At 41.2% G+C, this 17,231-nt stretch overlaps 1 protein-coding gene across 1 annotated transcript; it reads left to right on the forward strand.

Annotated features, from left to right (window-relative positions):
• Positions 1-1,433: 1,433 nt before the first annotated feature.
• Positions 1,434-8,013, forward strand: LOC311129307 (fish-egg lectin-like; the record flags this gene model as incomplete). The annotated part of the gene is made up of 5 exons (XM_084161587.1): positions 1,434-1,500; positions 6,015-6,248; positions 6,889-7,106; positions 7,218-7,336; positions 7,872-8,013. The coding sequence occupies 5 exons, from the start codon at positions 1,434-1,436 to the stop codon at positions 8,011-8,013; spliced, it is 780 nt and encodes a 259-aa protein (XP_084017713.1).
• Between the last annotated feature and the right edge of the window lie 9,218 nt (positions 8,014-17,231).

A 17,231-nucleotide genomic window follows, 5' to 3' on the forward strand; every position in this document is an offset into this window, starting at 1 on the left:
GTAACCAGGCCAGGTGCTTTGAGTGCCGACAGGGTTAAAGGCTCACAGGTGAGAGTGCTGGATGGGGAGTCTAAGGAAGCTGGAGGAGGATATTGCGACTGCTTGAATCTGAAAGTGCGGCAAGTGAAGTGTGTGTGATAACGAACGGAAAATAGTGAAATCAAAGAATGGAACAAAATGAGTAAGTTGTAGAAGACAAGCACCGGTCCCATAATGCATTTCTTATTGGACTGCGGTTTTTAGACAAGGAGGTTCATTTGGGAAATCCATTTGTTATATCGAGGACTGTGAGGAAAGCAGTGGGAAAGGTGGATTCAATGTGACTAGAAGCGGCCTTGTTTTGGTTAATTGTGTTGAACAGAAGCATGCACTGGATCTTGCAAAATTGTTCACGTTAGAAGTAATGTACTGATCTTCGGAGCAGGGTGCCTGCCAAAGGAGTTATAGCTGGAGTCTCATTGGATATAGATGATGAGGACCTTTAGTCAGTAAATCCCAGAAGTGTTCAGTGCATGTCACCTGAACCGTATGGTAAATGGAAGGAAGGAGAAAAGCCTGTCGATATTGTCGTTTGAGGAGACTCAACCTGAATGTGAAGCTTGGCTGTATGAGGTGAGCGCATTTGTGTCCAAACCATTACAGTGTGGCAATTGTAAAGGATATGGTCACGTGTCAAATGTTTGCAGACGGGACAAGTATGATATTGAAGAAACTGTGAATGGAAAATGTGGTGGGGATCATACTCTGGATTTCCTTGAGTGCCCTATTAGGGTGAAGGAGGTCGAGGTGTCAAGGATCAAGACTGAGCAGCGGATCTCCTATGTTGAGGCGGTGAAGAGAGTCGAAGAGGCAACAGTGATGAAGATATGGCGGTGGATGCATTGCAACCAGTTGCTAGTGTTTTAAGTCAATCGATTGATCTGGATACAATAATGTATAGCCACAGTGATTAATTGTACAGCACAAGTGTCTAAGAAGTCCAAGAAGCTGGATATATCTGCAGCCAATACGTTCTTGGGGCTCCAAGACTTCACGGCAGAATCACTACAAGGACTATTTTCACTAGGAAATGTCCTGCCCTCACAGCAGGCTTTTGAGCCTGTGTTGGGACCTGATTAGAAATAGTTTTTTTAATAGAAAAGCAAGTTTACTTTTTTTTGTTAATTTCTGTTTTGATAGATTGTATGATATTTAATTTATTTTTACCCAACTGTTTTCCTTTTTGGGCCCTTATTATCCACCCGCACAGTAGGTGGCATAATGCACATCTAATCATTGCCAACGCCATTATACCATAGAAGAAGAGATTGGGGGGGGGGGGGGGGGGGATTGACAATTTGAGACGCTGATTGAGAGTAGCCTCTTAACTCAGCAGGGGTTTCCCACATGCTTTTTAATTCTTTTTGTTTTCAAATTGTATGTTATTTGTCACCATGAACATCATTAACCTGGTTGGGCTGGCTGACAACAGAACGTTGACCAAGCTCACCTTTGACCCCTGTAAGTACGCTGGCTCCCCTTGGGACATACAGTGCTGCTTGAAAGTGTGTGAACCCTACAGGGCTGGTCATTATTTTGCTACAAAATAAACATAAAATCCTTATCTAAACCCCAATTCATATTAAAGACATTCCAGGTAAATGACAGAAACAAAAAAAGGATATATTTTCATTGTTTATTTAACAAGTGGTTTATTTAAGAGAAACTCAGATTTGATGTCTGCAACAATATGTGAACCCCTTCAGTTAATAGCTTGTGGCAGTGATAACTTGGACTAAACGTCTCCTATAGCCAATAATCAGTCTTTGACATCTGAGGTTTGAGGTGTGTCTGGCATGAACTGCCAGATTCAGGTCCTGACACAGCATCTCGATTGGATTTAGGTCAGGACTTTGACTTGGCCAATCCCAAACACAGATCTTCTTTCTCCTGAGCCATTCTTTGGTAGATTTGCTTGAATGCTTTGGGTCGTTGTCTTGTTGGAAGACCCATTTCCGGCCCAGCTTTAGCTCCTTGGCTGTTGGCCTGACGTTCTGTTCAAGAATCTCCTGGTACACCTCAGAATGGTTATCTTAATGATGTGGAGTCGTCCAGGTCCAGAGTAGGAAAAGCAGCCCCAGATCTTGACATTCCCACCACCATGCTTGACTGTTGGGATAAGGTTATTTTGGTGGTAGGCAGTGTTGGGTTTTCACCAAACATAGCGGTGTTGATTGTGACCAAAAAGGTCAATTTTGGACTCATCCGTCCAGAGAATGGACTTCCAGAAACCTTTAGGTTTGTCCAGGTGGTCTCTGGATGATCAATGGAAACAGGATGCACCTGAGCTCAATTTCGAGTGTCATAGCAAAGGGTCTGAATATTTTTTATTTTGAATACATTTGCAAAAATGTCTAAAAACCTGTTGTCGCTTTGTCATTATGGGGTACTGTGTGTAATTTGATGAGGAAATACATTAATGTAATCAATTTTAGAACAAGGCTGTAATGTAACAAAATGTGGAAAACGTCAAGGGGTCTGAATTCTTTCCGAATGCACTGTAAATACCAAATACTTCCAAGTTTACTACAGTGCAATATAAAAGTGGGAACATTTCACAATTAAGACAAGCACACAACTCAGAGTGAAGTTTATTTAATGAAAAATCAAGCAGTAATAATTTGTAGCTCAAACCGTTCAGACATTAGAGACGTTTTTGTGAGAATAACCGTTTTCAGGATCCGCCCTGGTCTCACAAACACTGCTCTAGCTCAGCCCCCGTTAATCACACAGGCTAATGGTTGGTTTTGGCGGATGACATTTTTTAAAACATAACAATCAAAATACATGATTCCTCCACTATGTGTAGGTGAAAAACTGACAGTATATGGCACTTCTGAGTGCAAATAGCTAATTAACATTTTCGGGCATGTGATCAAATCTTCGCGTAAGCAAAAAAATACTCCTGACTTCTCCGATGGCCAAGTGCCTTTCAGACTTTAATGTAAATTCCAAATGTGCATGTGTATGAAGCACGTGACCTATGGCCTGGGCTGTCTTTGGGTCGTCTAAAGGTCTGGCTTCACCATGCAGTGCTCACATGAATCTTAATAATAGTAATGAATAATAATTTATTGAGCTTATTTGGCGCTTTCATGACAAAATAGAATCTCAAAGTGCTTGAAAAGCAAAAAACCAACAAACAGAAACAACAAATGATAAAACATTATAATAATAATATGCCATTTAGCAGACGCTTTTATCCAAAGCGACTTACAGTCACACGTGCATACATTTTTGTGTATGGGTGGTCCCGGGGATCGAACAAACAAACCTTAGCGTTACAAGCGCCGTGCTTTACCAGCTGAGCTGCAGAGGACCACATTACCCTCTCCTGTACAGCTGTCTGAGGGGATGTAATGCTAGTTTTAACGCTGATCTAAGATCATATTTTACAAAGTCAAGTTTATCTTTTGAGTCTCACAGCCATTTGCCACTGAGAAATTGAGACAAAGAGCTCACATGTTGTTACAGTGACCAGACGTTTTATTTGTGAGACTATTTTATTCTAAAATGTATTTCTGTATTTAGTCCTTTCATGGTAATGCTTTCTTTCAGCACTTTATCTATGTTAATATTCTCATTCCTTGATTCACACCATGTCAACGATAGCGCCTCCTAGAGGCTATTTGATCATTGTGTAAAAACTTTGGGTTGTCTCCAGGTCTGGCTTCACCATGCAGTGCACACTTTCATAATAATGAATAATGGGCACCAATGTCGATATGAGCAAGGCATGTCGTAATATCGATTTATCCTCACTGTTAACCTACACTAATATGTAAAATAGCCTGGTCATGTTGCTCACAATGCACATTGGTTTTGTTATTTTTCAGTGAACGCAATCCTTGTCATAGCTCATCATCTCTGATATTACATCATGATCATAGCCCGATCAACAATGTTTTAAAACGTTTTTTTAACAGTGCTGTGTGAACTTAAATATTGAAATGTGCCTTTGCAACACAAATAGCTGAGTTGATTACACAACAGAGTATAGTTTGCTGACACCCACAACTTCAGAATTCTCTGTTGGCTTAAAATACATGTCTCATTAACATATTTCCCAGTGTGCTATCACTCAAACAACAACCAACCCTGGTCACTGATGATGTCCTACGTAGGGTCGTAATTCGTTGAAGTTAAATAAAAAACAAACAGATTTTGTTTCCTTCCCCGTTTCGGCAGCCTGCCTGAATCTCCATCCGACACGCTGTCTTCTAACCAGTGATGTTAAAATCTTTCCAGTTTCCGCATACAACCTGATTTCCCCCCCAATCGATATGAGTGATCAAAACTACAGCGTTTTTGGCTCATATGCAGTTCATAACGTGTTAGTAAAAAAAAATACAAGTAATCTGATTACTATTGTTGCACAGAGATGGTACATTTTAGGTTTTCAATGATTATTGATTTGGACAAAACTGTGTTTTGACATTGGGCTATTTATCCAAAGTTTTTGATAACAGGAAGCAGCGACAGCATAATTTTTGACTTATTTTTTAGGAATATAAATGGAATTTCCAAAAACATGCTGTGATTGTCACGACTTCGGCCGAGGCTGCCTCCCCTCCTTGTTCGGGCAGGCTTCGGCGTTTGTCCTCACCGGCTTACTAACCACTGCCGCCCCAATCATCATCACAATTGTCTTGTCTTGTCAATCACACACACCTGGTTCCTATCCCCTAATTAGTCTGTGTATAAGTGTTCCCTCTGCCCCCTTGTCATTGTGGGTGATTGTTATTTGTTAGAGCAGTGGAGCTACTTGTAACATATTGTTGCCAGGGTAGATTTTTCCCCTGTGCCTATTGGTTCGAAAGCAGGTCCGGGTCCAGCCTCCCATCAACTCGTCATTGAACAGGTGGAACAGGAAGCCATCATTGCTTTCAAAGCTGTGTGCAGGGCTATAAAAGCACAAAGTCCTGCAAGGGGACAGTTGAAGTCTGGTGTACAACCAAACATATACTGTAGATCTACAGAGACATCATGAGAGCAACTGCAGCCGTCCTACTGGTCCTCTGTCTCCTGGCCCTGAGTCATGGTAAGTTACCATCATCTGAAGCATGTTTGTTCAACTTGGAATTGATCAAGTTTGCTCCATAATTTCATCCTCCTTTTCCTTGGTGTATTCTACTGGATTGTAAACTGTCATGGTCAAAATATATTGATACAACAGTAGCCAAGATGGGGAGAAGTATGTCCATAAAAAAGCACTGCTCTACCTTCTTAACAGCACTATCAACAAGGCAGGTCCTACAGGCCCCAGTTTTGTCACACCTGGACTACTGTTCAGTCATGTGGTCAGGTGCCACAAAAAAGGACTTAGGAAAATTGCAATTGGCTCAGAACAGGGCAGCACGGCTGGCCCTTGGATGTACACAGAGGGCTAATATTAATAGCATGTCGATCTCTCCTGGCTCAAAGTGGAGGAGAGATTGACTTCATCACTACTTGTGTTTATGAGAGGTGTTGACATGTTGTGCACCGAGCTGTCTGTTTGAACTACTGGCGCACAGCTCGGTCACCCATGCATACCCCACAAGACATGCCACCAGAGGTCTCATCACAGTCCCCAAGTCCAGAACAGACTATGGGAGGTGCACAGTACTACATAGAGCCATGACTACATGGAACTCTATTCCACATCAAGTAACTGATGCAAGTAGTAAAATTAGATTTAAAAAACAGATAAGAAAACACCTTATGGACTGTGACGCAACACAAACATAGGCGCAGACACATGCATACACACGATAACATACACACGTACACATGGATTTTTGTACTTTAGATATGTGGTGGAGTAGGGGCCTGAGGGCACAGTGTGTTGTGAAATCTGTTAATGTATTGTAATGTTTTTAAAGTTGTATCACTGCCTTAATTTTGCTTGACCCCAGGAAGAGTAGCTGCTGCCTTGGCAGGAACTAATGGGGATCATAATAAATACAAATACTCATATGTCTTTGTCTCCATAGCATGGGACTGTCAGGAGGTAGTAAACATCAAGAATCTGATGCAGATCGATGCAGGACTGGGACAAGTGGTTGCAACGGACACAAGTCAAATCCCCTACTACCTGGTAGGTGATGAATGGATCCGCCTGCCTGGTTCCCTGAAGCATATCACTGTAGGACCAGCAGGGATCTGGGGTGTCAACAAGGAAGACTCGATCTACAAGTATGTGGCCGGTAACTGGGTGCAAGCTGCAGGTAAGTAGAGGGCATTGCTCAATATTTATCCAGAGGACACCTACTTTCAGTGGTGGAAAAAGTACTCAATTGTCATACTTGAGTAAAATTAAAGTTACCTTCATAGAAAATGACTCAAGTGGAAGTCACCCAGTAAAATACTACTTGAGCAAAAGTCTAAAAGTATTTGGTTTTAAATATACTTAAGTATCAAAAGTAAAAGTATAAACCATTTCAAATTCCTTATATTAAGCAAACCAGACGGCACAATTTTCTATTTTTTATTTTTTATTGACTGATAGCCAGGGGCACACTCCAACACTCAGACATAATTTACAAAGGAAGCATTTGTGTTGAGTGAGTCCGCCAGATCAGAGGCAGTAGGGATGACCAGGGATGTTCTCTTGATAAGCGTGTGAATTGGACCATTTTCCTGACAAAATGTAACAAGTACTTTTGCGTGTCAGGGAAAATGTATGGGGGGAAAAAAGTACATTATTTTCTTTAGGAATGTAGTGAAGTAAAGGTAAAAGTTTTCCTAAATAGTATAGTAACCCCCAAAAAACTACTTAAGTACTTTACACCACTGCCTACTTATCTTTCCTGATACCATCACGGTGTTGAAACACGATTCATTGTTTGCTTGTCCGTCGGTCTTCAGGCCTTCTGAAGCAGTTGGATGCTGGAGGTAACCAGTTTATGGTGGGGGTCAACATGGACGATACTCCATTCTGTCTGACAAGTAGTGCCACAGTTGGCTACAAGGGTCCAGGCTCACCCACTTCATGGACAAGATTGCCAGGAGCTGCGAAGTACTACAGTTGTGGACCCTTTGGGTGCTGGGCAGTCAACAAGAATGATGATATCTTCTTAATGATTGTAAGATCTGGGAAAGAGTGTGAGAGCTGTAGTAGAGTGTGGAGAGTCTGTTATTTTACAACTGTAGTATTATAACTGTAGAAATTGTCCTAAAACCTTGTTTGTTTCCAGCTGAATCAAGACTGCCAAAACAAGGGGTGGAGTCACATTGATGGCAAGCTTTCCATGATTGAGGTGGCAACTGATGGTAGTGTCTTTGGGGTCAACTCTTCGGGTGACGTTTTTACTAGGTAAGGTTGCTACTGAGCTATATGTATAGTTCCACCCTTTTCTCCCTCAACATTATTAGCTTAAAAATGACTTGTAATAATAATAAATCTAAACTTGTATAATAGACTTATGAAGGAATGTGAAGACAGTGTATGGTAAAATATGTAGAAGTTCGCTCTCCTTTAAAGCTCCAGTTTGGATTTTTTTTTTTACTAAATGGCCACTTGTTTTAGTAAACAGATGAGGGATGGGACAGGAGAAATGTAACCACTCAAGTTCATAAATGGATCAATAGATGTAAGGACAGACCGATGAGAACAAAATTATTTTTCATTTAAACATGTTTTGTAAAACAATAGCATTGTTTACAACCAATTTAGTAAAATATTACATGTTTTCTTCTGATGCAGTTGTATTAAGCTCATGAGTCATTTATAAGTTATATTCTTCAACAATCAATGGCTATATACAATTAATAAAGTTCAACAATTGTTCTTTTTTTTCTTTTTGAATGGATGAGCTTTAAACATGTGAACCCCACCTTCTTCAACACAGAGACGGCATCACAGCCAGTAAACCAGAGGGCACTGGATGGCGCAAAGTCCCAATGTTCTTGCGGATGAAGCATGTGACCTACGACCTGGAACATCTTTGGGTCGTCTCCAAGTCTGCCGTCACCATGGTGTGCACACCTTAGCCTCTCCTCTGCATCTGAAAACTATTCGTCATCTGACAAGTTCACTTGCTAACTCATTGATATCTTTTTCTGGAAAAGCCTCCTGCTTGACAATTGTGGACATTAGTTCATAACAATCCTTCATTCTAAAACGTAATGCTTTAAACTACTTTTTCACTACTTTATCTAATAGTTCACTGACTGTATTGACATGTTTTCAAACACAATTGACAAGCAACAGCATTATAAAAATGTCTTGATCAACACTTCAATAGAGCTTTGCCATGAATGCTATTTGATCGTAGGGGAAACTTGGGCGTGGTCATGTTACTCACAATCCACATGGGTTTTCTGGGCTTCATAGGTCATCAATAGGGTTAGATGTAAACCTTGTCATTGCTTATTTTATATAATTTATATATTATGATTTAATCATTTCCAGCTAAAATAAAGCATTCAGTGTAAAACCCATTTCTGTGATTTTATTTTTTTATCATAGCGAACAGGGATTTCAGCTTGCTCTGCAAAGATCAAGCTTCGCTGGGTAGATCTGTTTTGTGATTATGGTTTTTGCCCTAGCACTACACAGCTGATTCAAATATCCAAGCTTGATGAGTTGGTTATTTGAATCAGCTGGGTGGGGGGGGGGAACGAATCGTGCACCCCTTGGGGTCCCAAGGACTGAGTTTGGGAAATGCTGCCATAGGAAGTCCCACTGTTAGGAATAGAGGTAGATGTGGCTGGGCCACAGTTAAACAGTCCATTTCCACTATTCATATCACACCCCTAGGTAGCAGCAGTAACCAGGCCAGGTGCTTTGAGTGCCGACAGGGTTAAAGGCTCACAGGTGAGAGTGCTGGATGGGGAGTCTAAGGAAGCTGGAGGAGGATATTGCGACTGCTTGAATCTGAAAGTGCGGCAAGTGAAGTGTGTGTGCTAACGAACGGAAAATAGTGAAATCAAAGAATGGAACAAAATGAGTATAAGTTGTAGAAGACAAGGACCGGTCCCATAATGCATTTCTTATTGGACTGCGGTTTTTAGACAAGGAGGTTAATTTGGGAAATCCATTTGTTATATCGAGGACTGTGAGGAAAGGTGGATTCAATCAATGTGACTAGAAGCGGCCTTGTTTTGATTAATTGTGTTGAACAGAAGCATGCACTGGATCTTGCAAAATTGTCCACGTCAGAAGTAACATGTACTGATCTTCGGAGCAGGGTGCCTGCCAAAGGAGTTATAGCTGGAGTCTCGTTGGATATAGATGATGAGGATCTTAGTCAGTAAATCCCAGAAGTGTTCAGTGCATGTCACCTGAACCGTATGGTAAATGGAAGGAGAAAAGCCTGTCGATATTATTGTTGTTTGAGGAGACTCAACCTGAATATGTGAAGCTTGACTATGTGAGGTATGAGGTGAGCGTATTTGTGTCCAAACCATTACAGTGTGGGAATTGTAAAGGATATGGTCACACGTCAAATGTTTGCAGACGGGACAAGTATGATATTGAAGAAACTGTGAATGGAAAATGTGGTGGGGATCATACTCTGGATTTCCTTGAGTGCCCTATTAGGGTGAAGGAGGTCGAGGTGTCAAGGATCAAGACTGAGCAGCGGATCTCCTATGTTGAGGCGGTGAAGAGAGTCGAAGAGGCAACAGTGATGAAGATATGGCGGTGGATGCATTGCAACCAGTTGCTAGTGTTTTAAGTAAATCGATTGATCTGGATACAATCATTTATAGCCACAGTGATTAATTGTACAGCACAAGTGTCTAAGAAGTCCAAGAAGCTGGATATATCTGCAGCCAATACGTTTTTGGGGCTCCAAGACTTCACGGCAGAATCACTACAAGGACATTTTTCACTTGGAAATGTCCTGCCCTCACAGGAGGCATTTGAGCCTGTGTTGGGACCTGATTAGAAATTGTTTTTTTTTATAGAAAAGCAAGTTTACTTTTTTTTGTTAATTTCTGTTTTGATAGATTGTATGATATTACATTTATTTTTACCCAACTGTTTTCCTTTTTGGGATCCTTATTATCCACCCGCACAGTAGGTGGCGTAATGCACATCTAATCATTGCCAATGCCATTATACCATAGAAGAAAAGATTGGGGGGGGGGGGGATTGACGATTTGAGACGCTGATTGAGAGTAGCCTCTTAACTCAGCAGGGGTTTCCCACATGCTTTTTAATCCTTTTTGTTTTCAAATTGTATGTTATTTGTCACCATGAACATCATTAACCTGGTTGGGCTGGCTGACAACAGAACGTTGACCAAGCTCACCTTTGACCCCTGTAAGTACGCTGGCTCCCCTTGGGACATACAGTGCTGCTTGAAAGTATGTGAACCCTACAGGGCTGGTCATTATTTTGCTACAAAATAAACATAAAATCCTTATCTAAACCCCAATTCATATTAAAGACATTCCAGGTAAATGACAGAAACAAAAAAATTATATATTTTCATTGTTTATTTAACAAGTGGTTTATTTAAGAGAAACTCAGATTTGATGTCTGCAACAATATGTGAACCCCTTCAGTTAATAGCTTGTGGCAGTGATAACTTGGACTAAACGTCTCCTATAGCCAGTAATCAGTCTTTGACATCTGAGGTTTGAGGTGTGTCTGGCATGAACTGCCAGCTTCAGGTCCTGACACAGCATCTCGATTGGATTTAGGTCAGGACTTTGACTTGGCCAATCCCAAACACAGATCTGCTTTCTCCTGAGCCATTCTTTGGTAGATTTGCTTGAATGCTTTGGGTCGTTGTCTTGTGTTGGAAGACCCATTTTCGGCCCAGCTTTAGCTCCTTGGCTGATGGCCTGACGTTCTGTTCAAGAATCTCCTGGTATACCTCAGAATGGTTATCTTAATGATGTGGAGTCGTCCAGGTCCAGAGTAGGAAAAGCAGCCCAGATCTTGACATTCCCACCACCATGCTTGACTGTTGGGATAAGGTTATTTTGGTGGTAGGCAGTGTTGGGTTTTCACCAAACATAGTGGTGTTGATTGTGACCATAAAGGTCAATTTTGGACTCATCCGTCCAGAGAATGGACTTCCAGAAACCTTTAGGTTTGTCCAGGTGGTCTCTGGCAAAGTTAAAACGGGCAGTTTGCAGTCAAAAAAGAACCAGAGGCTTCTTCCAAGCAACCCTCCCATGAATGGCATTTTGATTCAGTGTTCTTATTGTTGAAGCATGCACAGTTACCAGAGATGCAGCAAGGGAGGTCTGCAAATCTCTAGATGTTATGTTTGGATTGGCTTTTACCTGATTTAGTATTGTACTTGTGGCTCTTGGGGATATTTTGGAAGGGCGTTCACTTCTAGGCCGAGTTGCTGTCATGTTAAATGCTCTTCATTTGTAAATGATTTGCCTCACAGTGGACTGATGGAGCTCAAAAGATGATTTTATAGCCTTCCCCAGACTGATGTGCTCTCACTACCCTCGTCCTGATGTCCTCTGAGATCTCCTTTCCTCTCGGCATGGTGTGCTTTGCATTCACCTGGATGTGTAACACCAAACTGATATCAGAGTCCCACCCAAACTCTTTCCTATTTACCAACCTGATTCTACTTACCTACTTTACATTTTAGTCATTTAGCAGACGCTCTTATCCAGAGCGACTTACAGTTAGTGAGTGCATACATTTTTTTTTTTCATACCTACTTGATTTAAACAATGCAACTTGGGGTTCACTTATTTTTGCACCTGCACTAATTCCTTTTTAATTTAGTTTTTCTACTACACAAATGATTTCCTCTACACCAACCTATGGTATTGGTAAATATAAACCTGCTATGTCAGATCAAAAAGACTGGTTCTGATTAAATGTTTAATTTTCATGGTAAAAACTGAAAAAATCTGTAATTGCACAAGGGGTTCACATACATTCAAGCAGTACTGTATACATAAATCACCCGGTTTGCTTAACTCAACATTTCACATAAAATTTCAACAGACTGGTTAATTTGTCCTAGTTTCTCTAGATTAAGATAGAATAGGAGCTGGTGTAGGCTGACTACTTGCAAGCCATTATCAGTCTTCTGTAGTAATGGGCACACACCATCTAGGACCCTCAAACTCACCTCTGGATCTCGAAGCCAGTTCCACTGCGTGTTTTCATTGTTGCCCTCTAATCAGGGACTGATTTTGACCTGGGACACCAGGTGGGTGCAATTAATGATCAGGTAGAACAGAAAACCAGCAGGCTCCGGACCTCGTAGAGTAAGAGTTAAATATCCCAGATCTAGGATTTATAACTGTGATATATCCATTTGGCATGACAGGTTGACGTTTATTGTGATGAATCTTGTTCTGGAGGCAGAGCGGTTTCCGCTGGATGGGTCAGCTGCAAAGTCAAAATTGGCTACTATCGTAAACATTCATAAAAATAAAAAATATGCTTTTTGGTCTTAAGGTTAGGGTTAGGCATAAGGTTAGTGTGGTTAACGTTAGGATTAGGTTTAGATTTTATGACGTTGTGGCTGTGCCAGCTAGTGACCACCCTGCAGAGCTGCCTCCAGTACAAGAGCCATCCCAATAAATGCCAACCTGAGTTGACGAGACAGTTATTCCACTAAATCAGGGGTGTCAAACTCATTCCATGGATGGGCCGGTGTCTGCTGGATTTTCCTTTCAATTAAGCCCTAGACAACCAGGTGACCTTAATTCATCAATCAAGTACAAGGGAGGAGCGAAAATCAGCAGACACTCTGCCCTCCGTGGAATGAGTTTGACATGTGCACTAAATGATCATGCCAAGCTGCATGCTGAAATCGTAGTGAAAACCAACAGAAGAGACAGGAAGGTTTGATAATGCAGGAAAGTGAAGTTCTCTGTCGAGTCCCCAACAACCGGATGTTCTGGTTTTCAGGGGAAATGGAAAGAGCCTGTGATGAGACTGTTATTTTTGGAGGTTAACAAGGTGACACCTACCGTAGCAGGTATAAACGAAATGCCTGAAACTACTATAGATCCCCTACATCAAGGGTGTCAAACTCATTCCACGGAGGGCAGTGTGTCTGCAGATTTTTGCCCCTCCCTTGTACTTGATTGATGAATTAAGGTCACTGATTAGTAAGGAACTCCCCTCACCTGGTTGTCTAGGTCTTAACTGAAAGTAAAAACAAAAAAACCCACAGACACTCAGCCGTCAATGGAATGAGTTTGACACCCTTGATGTAGGGGATCTATACTGCCCTACCAAGCAATAAGCAGTAACCGCTCATAGAGTGAAACTGAGAAGAATTACTTCAAAGTTGTTTTATTGTCCAGCCAAATGAATTGTAGGCAGATCATTGGAGATGTGGTTATCTGTTGTCTTACTATGAGGTAATTTTTTATTCATATTGACCCTGACCTCTGACATGACCTTTGATCCTAGACGGCAGTTACTGCCTTCTTGCTTGGTACACCCACTGGAATACGTTTCCATTACGATTTTTAAAAAATACAAACTTGTGTTAGTATATTTACTTGTATGTGGCTGTCAGTGTCATACAGTTTGATACTTGTATCAGCGAAGAACAATAAATAATACCCATGTTTAGCGTAGACACCGCAGCACAAAGTTCAGTGAAACCAAGGGAAAAGGCAGGAACTGACGTGAGTGATGACAATTACTGCCTTTTTCCTTGGTTTCACTTGAACTTTTTTGCAGTTACTGCAAACATGACCCCCCCATTTTCTCCATAACACAACACAATGGAGGCAGGATATTTGTCCACATGATAAAGCATGTATTTAATGTATAACAAATGCAGTGGTGTAAAGTACTTAAGTAAAAATACTTTTAAGTACTACTTAAGTAGTTTTTTTGGGTATCTGTACTTTACTTCACTATTTATATTTTTGACAACTTTTACTTTTACTCCACTACATTCCTAAATAAAATTATGTACTTTTTACTCCATACATTTTACCTGACACCTAAAAGTACTTGTTACATTTAGAATGCTCAAGGACAGAATTATGGCACCTAACAATATAACGCTTTGTCATCCCTACTGCCTCTGATCTGGCGGACTCACGAAACACAAATACCTTGTTTGTAAATTATGTTTGAGTGTGCCCATGTCTGTCCGTGTCACAAATTCAGCCGAGGCTGCCCTTCCTCCTTGCTCGGGCAGGCTTCAGCGTTCGTCGTCACTGGAGTAATAGCTACTACCGATCCATGTGTCTATGTTCGACTTGTTTTGTCTTCATTGGTCACATTTGGAATGCCGACTGCAAGCCAGGCCTATTCGCCCAACATTAGTGCCCGACCTCACTAATGGTCTTGTGGCAGAATGGAAGCAAGTCTCTGCAGCAATGTTCCAACATATAGTGGAAAGCCTTCCCAGAAGAGTGGAGGCTGTTACAGCAGCAAAGGGGGGACCAACTCCATATTAATGCCCATGATTTTGTAATGATATGTTCGATCATGTGTCCACATACTTTTGGTCATGTAGTGTAAGTGTTTAAAGAATATAACAAATGAAACAAAAAATGACTTATGTTATAAAAATGAAAATAAAGTTGTCCTCCATTGAGGGGGGATGGTAGCGGTATAAAATGTGTTACACTCAGTCTGGTACAGTGTAAACATTATATCGGTCCTCCTATAACACTTTTGTGCTAAGCAACCTTATCAAACAGCTCTACAATTATGCCACCTGCCAAGTACAGTAGGTGAGAGAAATACGCTTTTTGAGAGAAATAAGCTTTTTGTGCGTATGGAACATTTCTGGGATCTTTTATTTCAGCTCATAAAACACGGGACCAACACTTTACACGTTGCATTTATATTTTTGCTCAGTATATATTATTATTATTGTGTGTCTGTGTGTGGGAGAGGGTGGGGTTATGTCCTCCTCACGTTAACTTTCCTTGGAACAGGATGTTTGTCAAATATAAATAGCTCATTCATAATTATTTTATGGGGGTTGAAAGCTGTTTGCAGGGCTACTGTATATAAGGGGAAAAGTCTGTGTTCAACCAAACTGCAACCAAACGTATACCGTCGCTCTACAGAGACATCATGAGAGCCACTGCAGCCGTTCTACTGGTCCTCTGTCTCCTGGCCATCAGTCATGGTAAGTTACCATCATCTGAAAAATTATTTTACAGGCAGCTCTACACTAAACTTGGAATTGATCATCAAGTTGGCTCCATAATTTCATCCTCCTTTTTGCTGGTGTACTCTACTTGTCTTTCATCTGTGTCTCCATAGCATGGGACTGTCAGCCTGTAGTGGATATATATAATCTGATGCAGTTCGATGCAGGACTGGGGCAAGTGGTTGCAACGAACACAAGTCAAATCCCCTACTACCTGGTAGGTGATAAATGGATCCGCCTGCCTGGTTCCCTGAAGCATATCACTGTGGGACCAGCAGGGATCTGGGGTATCAACAGCGGAAACATCATCTACAAGTATGTGGCCGGTAACTGGGAGCAATATGCAAGTAAGTGGAGAGCATTACTCAATTATGAATCCAGAGGACACCTACTTCTTAGCTTTCCTGATACCATCAGGGTAAATTATTCACGTTCAACATTATGTCATTGTACTGTAAGTCATTTGGCAGTACTCACATATGCGTAGTCCTTGTTTGCTTGTCTGTCTCTGTGGTCTTCAGTCAGTGTGAAGCAGGTGGATGCTGGGGGTGACGAGTTTATTGTGGGGGCCACTATGGACGATACTCCATTCTGTGTGACAAGTAGTACCATAGTTGGCATCATGGGACAAGACTCACGCTATCATGGGACAAGATTGGCAGTAAGTGTGAAGTACCTCAGTTGTGGACCCTTTGGGTGCTGGGCAGTCAACAAGAATGATGAAATCTATTTAATGAGTGTAAGATCTGGGAAAGAGTGTGAGATCTGGAGTAGAGTGGTAGAGTATGGAGAGTGTCAGTTATTTTAAAACTGTTTCATATTATAACTGTTAAAATTGTCCTAAAACCCTGATTGACTATGTTTGTTTTCAGAATGTGAACAAAGACACCTGTCAAAACAAGGGGTGGAGTCACATTGACGGCAAGCTTTCCATGATTGAGGTGGCAACTGATGGTAGTGTCTTTGGGGTCAACTCTGAAGGCCAAGTTTATACCAGGTAAGGTTGCTACTTGTATGGTTCCATCCTTTCCCCCCTCAACATTAGTAACTTTAAAATGACTTGTAATTAGAACTTATAATAATAATGATATATCTTTATGAATAACTCTGACCCTTACTGTACATGCTTTGTGAAGCGATTTCTACCAAAATTAAAACAGACGCATAAATAAAATCTGTAAAATATAGTCAGATCTAAACTTATAAGACTTATAAAGAAATGTGTGAACAGTTTATGGTACATTTTGAAAAGGTTGGATATCCTTTAAAGCTACAGTTTGGGATTCAAAATAACAACTACACGGTCACCCCACCGCTTGTTTTGGTAAACAGCTGATGTCACGCCCTGGCTCGGGGGACTCTTAAATGCTGAGCCAGGGTGTGGAATTTCTGTTAAATTTTCTATGTTTTCGTTCTAGATCGTTTAGATCTATGTTGGCCAGGGTGGTTCCCAATCAGAGGCAGCTGTAGCTCGTTGTCTCTGATTGGGGACCATACTTAGGCAGCCTGTTTTCACTAGTTTATTGTGGGATCTTGTTCCGTTTGGTTTGGTGTGTATAACCTAGGACTTCACGTATCGTTTGGTTTGTTGTTTTGTTTCGTGTGCAGTACGGTAAATAAAATGTACGCTTATCACGCTGCGCCTTGGTCCGAGTCTTCCTGTAACGATCGTGACAGCTGAGATATGTAACTAGAGAAATGTAACCACTCTCGAATTCATAGATGGCGCCAATAATGCAAGAACAGATCATCCATGATAAAAAAACATACATTGTTCATTGAAATAACATTGTTTACAAACAATTGTGTAAAGCTTATATTTTGGCTTCTGATGCGAATGTTTTAAGCTCAAGAGTCCTACATTATATTGTTCAATAATCAATAGCTATATATAATTAATAAAGTCTGAAGATGTATGTACTTAAAAAACTATGTATAATCTTTAAATGCGAACCCCACCCATTTCTTCAACACAGAGACGGCATCACAGCCAGTAAACCAGAGGGCACTGGATGGAGCATTGTCCCAATGTACATGCCAATGACGCACGTGACCTACGACCTGGGCCGTCTTTGGGTCGTCTCATCGTCTGGCTTCACCATGGTGTGCACACGTTAGCCTCTCCTCTGCATCTGA

The sequence above is a fragment of the Coregonus lavaretus genome (assembly GCF_964263955.1).
Source record: "Coregonus lavaretus genome assembly, chromosome: 5".
Classification (NCBI taxonomy): domain Eukaryota; kingdom Metazoa; phylum Chordata; class Actinopteri; order Salmoniformes; family Salmonidae; genus Coregonus; species Coregonus lavaretus.